The sequence below is a fragment of the Notothenia coriiceps genome, unplaced genomic scaffold (genome assembly GCF_000735185.1).
Source record: "Notothenia coriiceps isolate Sejong01 unplaced genomic scaffold, NC01 NC01_scaffold00037246, whole genome shotgun sequence".
In the NCBI taxonomy this organism is placed as follows: domain Eukaryota; kingdom Metazoa; phylum Chordata; class Actinopteri; order Perciformes; family Nototheniidae; genus Notothenia; species Notothenia coriiceps.
The window spans coordinates 25,685,549-25,698,474 of NW_011369947.1; the positions used below are offsets into that span (position 1 = coordinate 25,685,549).

General features: G+C 42.0%; 2 protein-coding genes across 3 annotated transcripts; one reads left to right on the forward strand and one right to left on the reverse strand.

Moving 5' to 3' along the window:
• Positions 1-9: 9 nt before the first annotated feature.
• ap1s3b (adaptor related protein complex 1 subunit sigma 3b) lies at positions 10-4,341 on the forward strand. 2 transcript variants are annotated; one of them, XM_010795328.1, is made up of 6 exons: positions 43-154; positions 1,597-1,775; positions 2,290-2,398; positions 2,599-2,736; positions 3,422-3,483; positions 3,637-4,334. In XM_010795328.1, the coding sequence occupies exons 1-5, from the start codon at positions 152-154 to the stop codon at positions 3,461-3,463; spliced, it is 471 nt and encodes a 156-aa protein (XP_010793630.1). In that variant the 5' UTR covers positions 43-151; the 3' UTR covers positions 3,464-3,483; positions 3,637-4,334. The 2 variants fall into 2 exon arrangements, with proteins under 2 accessions (XP_010793632.1, XP_010793630.1); XM_010795330.1 differs by lacking the exon at positions 3,422-3,483 and having other exon boundaries at positions 10-154; positions 3,637-4,341.
• Positions 4,342-4,519: 178 nt separating this feature from the next.
• Positions 4,520-7,738, reverse strand: scg2b (secretogranin II b). Its single transcript, XM_010795332.1, has 2 exons — positions 7,649-7,738; positions 4,520-7,186 (listed from the first exon to the last, which is right to left on the reverse strand). Exon 2 carries the CDS (start codon positions 7,167-7,169, stop codon positions 5,367-5,369), a length of 1,803 nt encoding a protein of 600 aa, XP_010793634.1. The 5' UTR covers positions 7,170-7,186; positions 7,649-7,738; the 3' UTR covers positions 4,520-5,366.
• Positions 7,739-12,926: the final 5,188 nt, after the last annotated feature.

Consider the following 12,926-nt stretch of genomic DNA (forward strand, 5'->3'; position numbering starts at 1 on the left):
CACGGCCAGGGGGGCGGAGTTAACAAACTTCCACACTGAGCTGAACGACAGATAGATATGTGTTTAGCCGGACCAGTTGACCCCTTGTAAGCGTTAAAGTGCTTTTTTAAAGTCATTTCATATCATTTGTGAATCTTGTCCCAGCGTCAAAATGGTAAGTGCTTTGTGGTTGTTTTCTACGCATGTCCGTAAGATAGCGTCAGGCTTCTCACCTGTTGCACCTGTTGTCGCTGACAGGTAGCTAAAGCTAAGTTACACCTATATACTTCTTCCTGTTACACATTGAGGATTGTTTGTTTCGTTCGGCCAAAACACAGGGGATGTTTTCCTTTTGTAGTGTGAGGTTTAATGTTTGTTTTTTTTAGCTTGGAGTAACCTTAAACCACAACCGGAAGTAAGGTGTTTCCTCGAGCGGTCCCCTCAAACAGGTTTCGTCACTTTCAGTGGAGCCCTGGTGGCAGTTTCTTGCTTTCCATATCAATTTGCATATGGGCTGACACAGATCTGGAAAAACCAGATTAGTAGTATGCCTACTGTTATTCTAGTATAATTTAATGTGGTAGCCTATTATAGTCCTGATAACTGTCTAGCTTTTTCTCTTTCTGTGTCCACTTCACTATGAACAGTAATTCAATTGAACTCTAACAATGGTCGAATTCAGGGACTCCTTGTTGGGAAGCCTAATATATTAAATAAGATTCAATTGTATAATGCCTTTTACCGTGTCTGCAGTTTAATAATACATGTGAAGTATTGTGTGCTTTTATAATGTTCACATCTCCTCTTATTAACTTTGACTTATTATAATTGTTTATGTCCGATGGAACAGTGCTTTGTTGCTCTACATGAGTTCAGAAACAATTCCTACACTATTGAGTCTTTGAGGAATGTTCCCTCTGCACAGATATTTCATTTTAGTTATAAAGCACCAGTGGCAAGGTGCAACACAAAACCTTCTTTTCATACCTATAATCTCTTTTACATAATCTATGTTGGGATTGGGAATAATTTAGATGTCAGTAATTCCGATAATTTGGCAGAATAATGAACATTTTAATTATAATGAAGTCTCTTCCAATGCTTGTTAGGGCTGCTCAATTAATCGCAATTACGATTATGGCTTGCAACGATTACGAAAACAACTTAATCGAAATAAAACGATAATCTTTTTATTATTATTATTACTTTTTTTTTTTTCAATTCTTTTTTTTTTATTGGTCTTTCAGTTGAGTTATACTTAAAGTTCAGGGTAATCAACTGTGATATCAATTATTGACCCAAATAATCGAGATTATGATTTTTGCCATAATCGAGCAGCCCTAATGCTTGTAAACTTAATCTGTAAACATCTAAAACCTTAGTGAGTTGCTCTCCAAACTCCCTCTCCCTGCAACAGTTGTTGACCTTCACCAACTGTAAGGTGAGCGGAGGTATTCTTTAATGAGCCATGACTTGTTCGTCCCCTGGTTTGTGTTAGAGGTAGTTAATAATGTCCTATGCAAAGACTGTGTGCATTTTTGTTCCTACGTGTAATCCCCTTTGTTCATGCGTGCATCACAACTGCCCTCTGACCCTGAGCTGTGTCTGTGCTTTCAGATACGTTTCCTGCTCCTCTTCAGTCGCCAGGGGAAACTGCGTCTGCAGAAGTGGTTCACGCCCATAACTGAACGTGAAAAGAAGAAGATCACCAGGGACATGACCACCATGGTGTTGTCACGGCAACCACGCTCCTGTAATTTCCTACACTGGAAGGACTTGAAGATTATTTACAAGAGGTGGGTGCTGCCCCTGCATGTTTGTCTAACTACTTTAAATTATTGTATGCTTTTTGAGCAGCAGGAACCCTTGGGTAATTTGTACTAATAGTTACACCTGCTGTATTATTATTATTCATTACTCCTCACATATTAAAGCTTCAAAGATGAATAGAACAGCTGGCAAGTATTACAGTATTCACTAATAGCTTTAATAACATAAGGGAAAATAATAAAGAGAAAATCTAATTTCCAAATTCCAGCTGTAATATTAAGTGTTTTCTTCAATACTCTATGACAGTAAACTGAGTGTCTTTTGAGATGTGGACAAAATACAACATTTATGGACGCCATTTCAGGCTTCGGGCAACACTGATCGACATTCCTCGCCATTTTCTCATTCTATTGACCAAACCACTACCCGATTAATCAAGAAAATGTAATGCAGATCAATGGATAATACAAATAATCGTTATTTATATCGTCTTTATGTTTATATCTGATGCAAGTTATCACTGTGTCATCTTTTCCTCAGGTATGCAAGCTTGTATTTCTGCCTGGCTATAGAGAACGGGGAAAATGAGCTGATAGCCCTGGAGGTTATTCACCGCTACGTGGAGCTGCTGGACAAATACTTTGGCAATGTATTTGATTATGATTCCCCCTTTTTTTATTGAATATGCAAATGTGGCCTAAAGTGTAACTGTTGAACTTGATACTAGCTAAAATCAAGAACCTTTTAACTGCTAAATTAGGCTTAAGATATCATATCAAACAGCAGCTTTAAATGTATCTAAGTGCATTCTGCATTGTTTTTATAATAATGTGAATACCCTCTTCTCAGGTGTGTGAGCTGGACATAATCTTTAACTTTGAGAAGGCCTATTTTATCCTGGATGAGTTTCTAATGGGAGGCGAAATACAAGAAACCTCCAAACAAATGGTGAATCGCTCCATTGAAGCCTCAGACATGTTACAGGAGGTGAGATACACACTCTCATACACAACACCACAACAACAACAACACATGGCGTGGCTTGCATCGGTGGTGTGTGAGCATGTAACATCTGTTGCATGGCTCGTGATCATTAAAGAAACAGCGACGTGCTTTAAATGTAGTTTAGTGTTGATTGTATCTTTAATTAAATCTAGCCTGTGGGGTACTTGGATCAAGATGCCTGCTTTAAGTTATTTATAACGCTAATCATGAATTAAGCTCCAATATGGGAACTTTTTTCAGTTTGTGTGTGTGTGTGTGTTTGAACTTGCCACGCTAGTAGTCAGCGTCATAATGAGTTCCATAACAGTGGTGCTGAGTCCCTGGTGTGTCCGTCTTTCTTAAAGCTTATAGCCTTGTGGATATTAGCTCCTTTTTGTGTAGATTTGTGTTTGTGCTGGTGTTTTTCCTCACCCCTCTGTGTGTGTATCTCTCTCTCTCTCTGCCAGTGTTATAGCGAGTGAGAGACAGATTTCCATGGAACGTGTCGTAGGTTTAGTGTTTGGCTGATGCTTCCCGCTCTCCCTGTAGGGTCATGGCTCCGTGTGGTACTGTAGTTAACTGGGTGTGTTGTTTCTGCTTCTGAGTAGGGCTGACTAACACTTTTTTAATCAAGTGTTGGATTGTTTGCAGTGTAGCCTCTCATTCATTTTGACCATTATCGCTTCAGGGTGACAGCAGTGAGTGGTTTGAGGTGGAGCTCTTTGGATGACCTTGAATATGGACAGAAAGGTTAGATGTTATGCTTTCGTTAGTTGGTATTCTCGGCACTTAATAGCAGGTGGTGTGTAAATGTGTGCCTGTGAATATTAATTGTACTATAATGGATTTTTACAAGCCGTGAAACTGGAATGTTAAACTAAACTCTTTGTGCTTTTTTTCTAGACAATGGAGGAGTACATGAGCAAACCTGCATTTTAACCTGTGGGCAAAAGGACTATAGGAAGAGCGGGGAGGAATACAGGAAGAACATGTACTGTATATGAATCGAAGAAGTTTCAGAATATGGATATCGAGTTTACTTTGATTTTAATGAACATTTTGAACACTGGCATACTGAATGTCTGCTCCTGCCTCGACCTTGGCTGCAATGTAACTGCATTCAAGTCTAATATTTGTTTAGAGTCATGCGCTAAATTGTAGGAAGGGGGAGGGTTGTTTTCACATTGATTGCTGTTTTCAAAATGTTAATGAAGTAGAAAAAAGGATCTGGGATGTAAAAAAAATATATATTTTAGATTTCTGAATGAGTGGATTATTATTTAAGTCATGTATTAATATATTGGAAGTGAGTCATTGTATTCTTAAAACACTGCCGATTAATTTGGGGAAAACATTTCGTAATCTCCGTCCACGGTGAATATAATATAATATTATAATACAAAATAATAATCATTTCAGTCTCCAAAACAACCGATTTCAATAAATTGTAGTGAGACTGATGATGATAGATGTCTTACTATTTTTAATCTGCCTATTCCACATTGGTGGGACCATTGGTCTTTCAAAGGAGTCACTGAATATCACTTTTTTACCATGTGCAATTTCTGATGTTGGAGCTTAAAATAAAAATATGTATTTTGATAAGCAGTTTGCTTTGATGTTTTATTTACCATATGAAGTTCCTTTAGCCTCTTTGATTTTAGTTTTTACCAAAGGATCAACATTATAAAAAAAGAGATTTACCTTAAACAAATGTCCCCATCTGATTGTAAACCTGGCTGTTTGTGTATGGTGTGTTTTTAATAAGGCAACACAACTCAGCAAGAAGAAAAATAATACATCTGATGCTTTATTCATCTGTGATTCATCACACATTATTGAACATGTACAAAATGATTTAAAAATGAGCATACATAGCACAACCACTGGTAGGCCAACAATACAGAGCTTCGCAGTATGAAAGGGTTGGAAGGCAGGCGACGGTCTGATATTTAGACTTGAAAATAATTATCCATAATAATAACATTGAATTCACTAACCCTGATTATATCACGAGGCACAACAACACTCGTTCTCAGCGCGGCACATAATGTTCCTATAGTACTTCTGTCATTATACTGTATGCATGTGTTAAGGCCGAGTCAGCATTATACTTTATAATTTACAGATATATTCAAATATGTAATTGAATATTTTGAAATGGATGAAAAATAAGCGTTTTTTACCATTACTCAGTTGATTATAATTGAAAATATAGGCCTGTTTACAAACACCTTAATGTAAACAAAGCTTTTACAACATCACAAAACGTGAATAACTTGGATTTCATTGTGATTTAATATTAGTCAATGTTTTAATTGGCAATTTAAGAATGACAAAAAAACATAAGTGTTTTAAGGATAACCTTTTTTTCTCATTTATGCACGGATTGCACCTTTAATCGTCTGATACCGTTATAATATTTTTACAATGTTCCTGCAGCAAGTAGGGACTAGTATATATTTTAAAAATGTTTTGGACCTGTAAGATTGCTATAGTTCATTTTCGTTTGGGTGATATTAGTAATACCAGCTATAATATAAATGTGTAAACTAGATCACGTCCACCAAACTTTTTTTTTTGACATTATAAATACTATATTGATCCTTTCGTGCGTCTTGCAGGGCATCAGGCTACATCCCAGCCGCAGTTTTTTCACGGTGCTCCTCTTCATTTACGGTCTGTGGAGCCGAGGTTTTGGCCGCTATCTCCTCGTCCCCCTGCATCTCTGTGGGCTCAATTTTTTCCTCTGGGCCCCCGTCGATGTCCCTCTTGACCACTGGCCTCAGATCAGTGTCCGCTTGCCCCAAGTAGTTCTTCATGACCCTCTCGTAAAGGTCGAAGGGGAACTGTCCCTTCAGCTGCGCTTGGGTGTCCCGTTTGGAGATGGGGTTGGGGTACTCTGTGAGGATTTTGGCCGCCAGGTATGTGGTCACCTCGTCTTCAACATCGCCACCTTCATCATCTTCATCATCAGTGACATCAGACTGACGTTTCAGCGGCATTTTGTTGAGCTCTGACAAGAAGAGGTTCTCCCGGCGCCCGGAGGGGGTAGGAATTTTAACCGGAACTTGTTTTGCAACAGGAATGGACGCCAATGGGATTCTTTCTGCGGGTGGGGGTGTTTTCATGGGTCTCTGCACCAGGGGATACTCGTTACTGATAGTCTCCACTCCGATGATGTCCAAAAAGTCCTCTCTGTCCATGTCCTCGTGGACGGGCTTGCTCTTCACCGGCAGTCTACGGCTGTAGTACCTGATCTTTGGGGTCTGTCCGGTGGGGAAGCGAGAGGAGGCTGGGGGCTCCCGGTGCAGCTTCCTGAGCTCCTCAGTGAGCAGCATGTCGATAAGGTCCTGGGGAGGGATGTGGAGCTTCAGAGAGAGCTGGAGCAACTCCCTCAAAGTCCGAGGATCTACTATGGAGGGACGGATCAGTCTCTTTCTCTGCTCTCCGGTCCCTTCCCTCTTCTGCGTTTGGTCGCTCATCTCCAGCACTTTCAAGAGGTAGTAGTCTACCATCTTAGTGTCGTCATCCCCCTCCTCTTGGTTCTGGTTCGCCCGGCGTTGCATCTCCTCCCTGTCTGCTTCCTCCTGCTCGCCGATCGCCCTTTCCATCTCTTCGTGGCTCCCGTTCTCCATTTCCTCCGTCTCCTCCCTCTCCTCCACGGGGACCCACTCCTCTCCCCCGGCCACATCCTCGTACGCCTGGCTTCTCAGACTGAACCCGTCCCCCTCTTCGTCATCGTCGTCCCCGAACACGTCTCTCTTCTGTCCCCCGATCGTGGGCATCCTCCCAAGCTCTTCGAAGATGGAGCGTAAGTTGGCGAGGCTCTGGGGGGTGTACTGCTCATCCAGGTCCTCCGTGGCCCGCTTGGAAGCGTCTGTGTCCTCCTCGTCTTCAAACATCAGCGGGTATTTCTTGTGGGGTCTGGGGAAATTACCGAATTCTGACGGTGGGCTCTGCGGAACTTCCGTTTCTTTGGTGCGGTGCCTGTGCGTACGGCGGTCGTTCCGGGGCGCCGACACGGGAGCGGGCTTCGCGTCTTTTCCAGCCCGATCCTGGAGAGAGCTGAGCAGGGCTTTCATCAGCTGCTCAGCGGTAATGTCCTGCCTCTGCTTGCCGGGGGCTGGCTGACGGTCCCCGGGACTCTCCTCCTGCTGCGAGGCGAGCTGAAGCAGGACCCTGAACTTTTCCACTTCGTCGTAATCCGCGGGTTCAGCTCTGCCCCCGTTGCGCTGCTTCAGATTCTCAATGTATTCCAGGGCTTTCATCATGTCGGAGCCGGGTGGGTAGGCAGCCGGCTGTGCCTCACTCTCCCCGCCCCGGAGCCTGTAGTGGCGGGGGAGAGACGCAGCCTGCACGGTGCATCCATGGAGCAGGAAGGCGAGCAGGACCACGGCTCCCCCCGCGGGCAACTTGTGGTGGAAATGCAGCATTGTAGGCAATTTGTTTCCTGCAAACAAGAGGGTATAAAACGTCAGTCAAATAATTGAAAAATGTTTTTAAACAACATTTTTCTGGCCAAAAACCTACCAAAAAAGCAACGTGCATAAATGTGCGCGAGTCTGTTTTTATCATGGATTTGCGCGAGGAGATACATTCACATCACTGGATGAGTCATTCACTGCGTTGTTATGGGCAACCTCAGCATCTGATTCTCCATAACATCACAATCATTTTTTACTAAAACATCTCTCATTCCTCGTTATTTCACTATAGTTGCAAAAACAATAACCTCACATTGTGATTGTCAATTGATGAGAATGTTTGTTGATCACATAGAAAATCCAAATCGTGACTTTTTCCGAGAACGGCGAAACGCGCATGTGATTTACACCAGTGTCTTTAGTGTAAAACATTTAGCTATTAATTTGAACTGAAATAATATTAAAGACGTAAAGAAAATGTGTCTTACCTTTGGTAATGAAGCTCAGACAGCGGTGAAGGTGTATGGCATCTCCTCGGGAGCGGTGCTGTTTTCTTCTGGTTCAGCACTTGGATAGCTCCCCTCGTATAAGAGGCAACACCTGACCACCGCGTCATCACACAACACACGCAATAGCCGGCCCTAACAAAATTGACATGAATGATTCAGGTTTATTATATGGCATACCAAAAGCTAGCTGCGTATAAAAATAGTTTTCTGCTGTCTGTTGCACCACTTTCTAGAAGCAATTGACTGCAGATACTATCTTTGTAAGACTGGGAGTAGATGCTATGATTTCAGGACTGCTGTGTCTCACAAATAGTGATATGTTTATGTGGATTCTCATTCATGCAAACTTTGCATGAAGATATTTGATTAAAATAAGACCTTTTCACAAGGGGAAAAGTTCCCTTTTTATTTACAATTTATGTAAACATGCACAATCGTGCCACAGATTTACGAGACAATATCATATTAAAAATGTTTTCCAAATGTATACCAACAAATAACCTTTCACAGTGACAGAGAGAAAGCACTTTTGAGCATCCAGGTGTAAAACAATATGCAGTTTTCACTTCCACCCTTGTCATGGCACACAAAGAGTTAAACCCTCCAGCGATGACTCACAGGCTTAAAGCACCGCGGAGTTGCTGTCGCAGTTCAGCCCCCCCCCCTCCTCTTCCTCTGACAGAGACTGTGATAAACACCCTCCTGCCGGCTGGGGGCCAAAGCTCCGGCATTCCGCAGGTAGACAAGATAAAGCGGCCTCAGCACGGCACCTTCCGATGAAAGGTCAGGAATGGGTGGTGATAGAGTTTATGATGAGTTTAAAAGCTTTACTAAACAACATGCAAAGCTGCTTCCTCTACCGGGATCCTGTGAACATCTGGGGTAACCATCAACAAATGGCATCATCGTCTTGTCAGCTATTTCATTTTTAGCAGCATTTTTACACTTTGTGTGAAATGTGGTAAACAGATCTTTCCAAAAATAAACATATCAAATGAGTCACATTTAGACTCCATGCCAAACCCTTTCCTAGAAAACAGGTTAAAATGCGTACTTGTTTTATGATTTAGAATGTCATTCTCTTGGGAAAACAATGACATTTCTTTTTAAAGACATAGAAAAAAGCTCCATAACAAATATGTGTATGCTTAGCTGGAACCATGCCATTCAATGCACTAAAGGTAATTACTATATTTAAATGTAATATTCACATTCCACTGACGTTTCACTTTAAATGCAAACGTCTCTGTTGGTATCCCCCTGCAAGCAGCCGAGTCAAATACATTAGGATCATTTGATTCGACATCTCAAATCTCTTTTATAACCTCTAGTGATTCCTATATTGCGTTCAGTGCCCTCTGATACCCCATGCACATAAGTGCTCTCCATTTGTAGCCCTGTTGTTACTGCACCCCACACCCCACACTTTCACCATTGAACTTCTAATACATCAAATGTGCCCCCTTTTCATTCCATGTTGTTATCCTTTCACGTCCATTGAACTAGTCAAATGAAACAATTGGCCAATTCATCTTTTCACTTCACCATCAGTGGCGAGCACACAGTGTGCCATCAAATAGAGACGTTGGAGGTGCTTTTTAGTGAAATGTGCCGTCATCTGCCAGCTCTCCAGGGCTGAAGGGCTGCAGAGAGCTTCCTGACGGTAAGATACACATCGATCTGCCTGCTGTGTGTGTGCGCCAAAGAGAAGGAGGGAAGGGGGAAATAAAACAGGTTCACAGTTCGAGAGACTCTTAGAGAGAGGAGTGGCGTGTTGTTTGTAAAATGTGTTGTATAATCCCACCGCATCACCCCTCAAACATCGCGTCTCTCCATTCAGAAACAGCCTCCACCCTGAGGGACGGCTTCAACTCCAGAGGTCACGACAGCCCGCATACTGTAGTATCAATCATTTAAAGGTTACACCTTCTAGTGCCCATTAAGAGAGGTGGTTAAAATAATATGATCAATGTCTGCTATCTATTTAACTGAAATTGAACAAGCGCAAAGGAGCTATTTGCAGATTAATTGAATTGTTCAAGTAATTTTATCGCCAGGCCACTGACTGATTAAAATGTCAAGCTTTTAAAAAAGATTAAGGGAGTATTTGTCCAGCTCAAGGGCCCTTTACTTTTTGGTTGGAGTCCATTTACAGCTAGGAACACATACTCAAGCGTATAAAAACACACACGCAAGTGGTGTTTTATTCAGAAACGCAGAGACGGTGGTTTCCACTGCTACAAAAATAACTTGTCATATGGTTGCTGTGGTGTGCGTGAGTAAGGTATCATGCACCACAACAAACAAACTGGAATGCATTTTATAGGGATATGTCATTTCGTTAAATGTACCTTTGCCAGTGTCTAAGCTATTGATGTTTCTTGGCAGTTTCATGGCCATAAATGTTCACAGGTCTATCTGATGTTATTAAAAGGTACATCCTTATAGGTGTGAAATCTTAGCTCATCTAAATAATGTTGTATCTGTTGTGTACGTTGTCAGCCAACAGGGTACTATAAGGACTCCAAGTGATGGATCAGAGGTTTTTAGACTCAATTCCCAGCAGGTTCCTGGTGGTGGAAGATTTACTGGCTCAATCTGTCATTCTGCTGCGGGGCCTGTGATGTGCTGTCTATGTGCATCAATCCTTAAAGACCCACGCTGTTACTTGAGACATTCAAAACAGAAGAAACCTTTTTAGTGATTGGTACATGCTATGTTCCTTTTATCTCCCTCATTATTTCTACTGAATAGTTCCCCCTGCTTCTGTTGGTTACACATATTGAGCTCAGTGGGATTGAATCAGTGATTAAATGGAACATGTTCAGCTAGGTCCACATTTTCATATCAGGTTTTATTGTACTCAATTTCTCCCTCTCTCCAAAATACATTTGTTTAATTTTGTCTCATGGATGAGTGTCAATTTGTTCCATTCTCTACAAAACATACCTCCTCCTCAGTCTGTACACCCATAGTAGGCAATGGAGACACTTCTGGTGTTTATCCACATGTCCATCAGAGCAGCAGGGAGAGAATGATATCAGCTCAACAACAGCTCGCGTGCGTCACAATGGCAGAAAAGCACACGCCCATATGTGCATATGCAATGACAGCCAATTGCAAAGATGGAAACACACAAAGCCTCGTAAAGCTGAATCTTTCTTTGATATATTGTATCAGCTCAAGGACACGTTATCAAACATAAACAACTGACTTATAGTAGCAACCTTGGATTTCTTCCTTGATGGCTTAACATCGATGAAGCCATATGTGGTCATTCTTCCCCCCTCTCCTTTGTGTGTTTTCTTCCTCACCTCTTCGCCCCCCGTCATGAGGCTGGGAGAGAATGGCACGCCTGTTGTCATGGCTCAACATCTTCTCAACCAACGTCTCCATGGTGACGCAGCCTCATGGCCTTTCATCTGCTTCCAGCGTCGTCTCTCCCCACAGGTTGGTATCCTCCTCTTCTCCATTAGTCGCTTCTTTTCTTAGCATTTTCTGAGTGACTTGAATTCATTACTTTTCTCTTCTTTTGTACCCATCCGGCTCATCTCTCTCCTTGTGCCAATTACTGTGTTTAAATCATGGTCCTTGTCTTCAGGAGGCAGCAGGTGGTTTCAGCCAGGAGCAGAGCGGGGGTGATTAGGGCAGCTACATGTTGTCTGAAACCATTAGGACAGAGGAGCACTCCTGAGGGTAGAAGTGGTCTGTCTTGAGAAACATAGGGAGGAGAGAGGGAAACTGAAGGAGTGTATGAAAGGAATAAAGGTGGACATTTTAAACAGGTTTAGCATTTTTGAAAAGGGCACATGTCCATGTTATGCTACAGGAAGCCTGTGTGTGGGCAAAAGTATATTTGTTTTAATGAGGCTGAGTTCACCAGCCGAGCCTCTATCTTCTATTAATGGCCATGTTAATATTTGTCTCTAATAAGAGTTTGACATTTAGGACATGCGTCACTTTCTTGCTGAGAGTTAAATGAGAAGACGATAAGAGTTTGTATGATAAACATATACCTAAATGTAGCACCTGGTTGGCTTGGTTCAGCTTAGCTTAAAGATTGAGAAACTTTGGAAACAGCTAGCTGGGATATGTGCAAAATCCACCTTCTGTACTAGCAATTCTAAGATCACTAAGAAGCACTTTATACCTTTTATTTTACCTTTATTTAACCAGGATATCATTGAGATTAAAAAATCTTTTTTTTAAGAGAGTCCTGGCCCATCTTGTTTGTTTTGTCCGTACAAAAACAGAATGAAGAAGATGTCGTTTAACAGTTTTTTTTGTGCCAGATTATTTCCTGGACGGGAGCTGTAACTGCTGTTCTAGAAACTTGCTCACGACCAAGACAAGTCCAGCAAATAAACCACAGTGGTGTGATCAATTGCTTTTTTTACACCTTTGGACTGAGCCCTGCTGTTCTCCATTAACAGTCTCCATGCCAAGCTTAGCTAACCAGCTGCTAGCTTCAGCTGCACACATATTCAGCGAAGACTGGTTTTGATCATCTCATCTAACTCTCGTACTTGACTTTGGAAAAATGGAAATCTCTGCCTCTCTTGCAAATCGATTTAGCCTCAACTCATTTTTACTTCTCAACATTAAAGCCACTATTTCAGGCACCATCACAAACCTATTCCCTCTTGTTGAATCAGCAACCAATCCTCAAAGTGTAGCACTATTTTATGAAACTTACAGTTTCAGCTACTTTTACCGCCCTGCCTCCTGCTACCCTGTCAACCAACATTTCGCTCAATACGAAAACCCTCTTGAATCTTCTTTGACTACATTCATATCGAAGGCTGCAAGTGTTCACCTTGGTGTTCTGACTCATCCCCCTTTCATCAGACCGACGGTGAGCTTTCGTGCTTGCTCCAGCCCTCCACAGTGCATGTGAGCACACGTGCACAGATTATGCTAGTGTCTATGGTAAGAGATGCAGTGTGACTCACTTGCTGACGTCACCAGAGGCAGGATGTGTGTTTCTGATGAAGGAATCTTGTCAATGGAGAGAGCGGAATGAGAGACTTAACAAACCAATACAAATATTTGCAGCAAGAATGATACAAACCATCATGCACATGGTTGTGTTGTGAAGCTTCAAATAAAGTATCTCAAATTCGATTTCTGTCTCCCTAATGACTTGCCTTATGTGTTTATTCAGATGTACAGCTTCTAGGCAACCGTGGTCATGGTTCTGTCCCCTCTACATGACTCTATCTGAGGCTACAGGGAATTGTGTTTTTGCAAATGTGTA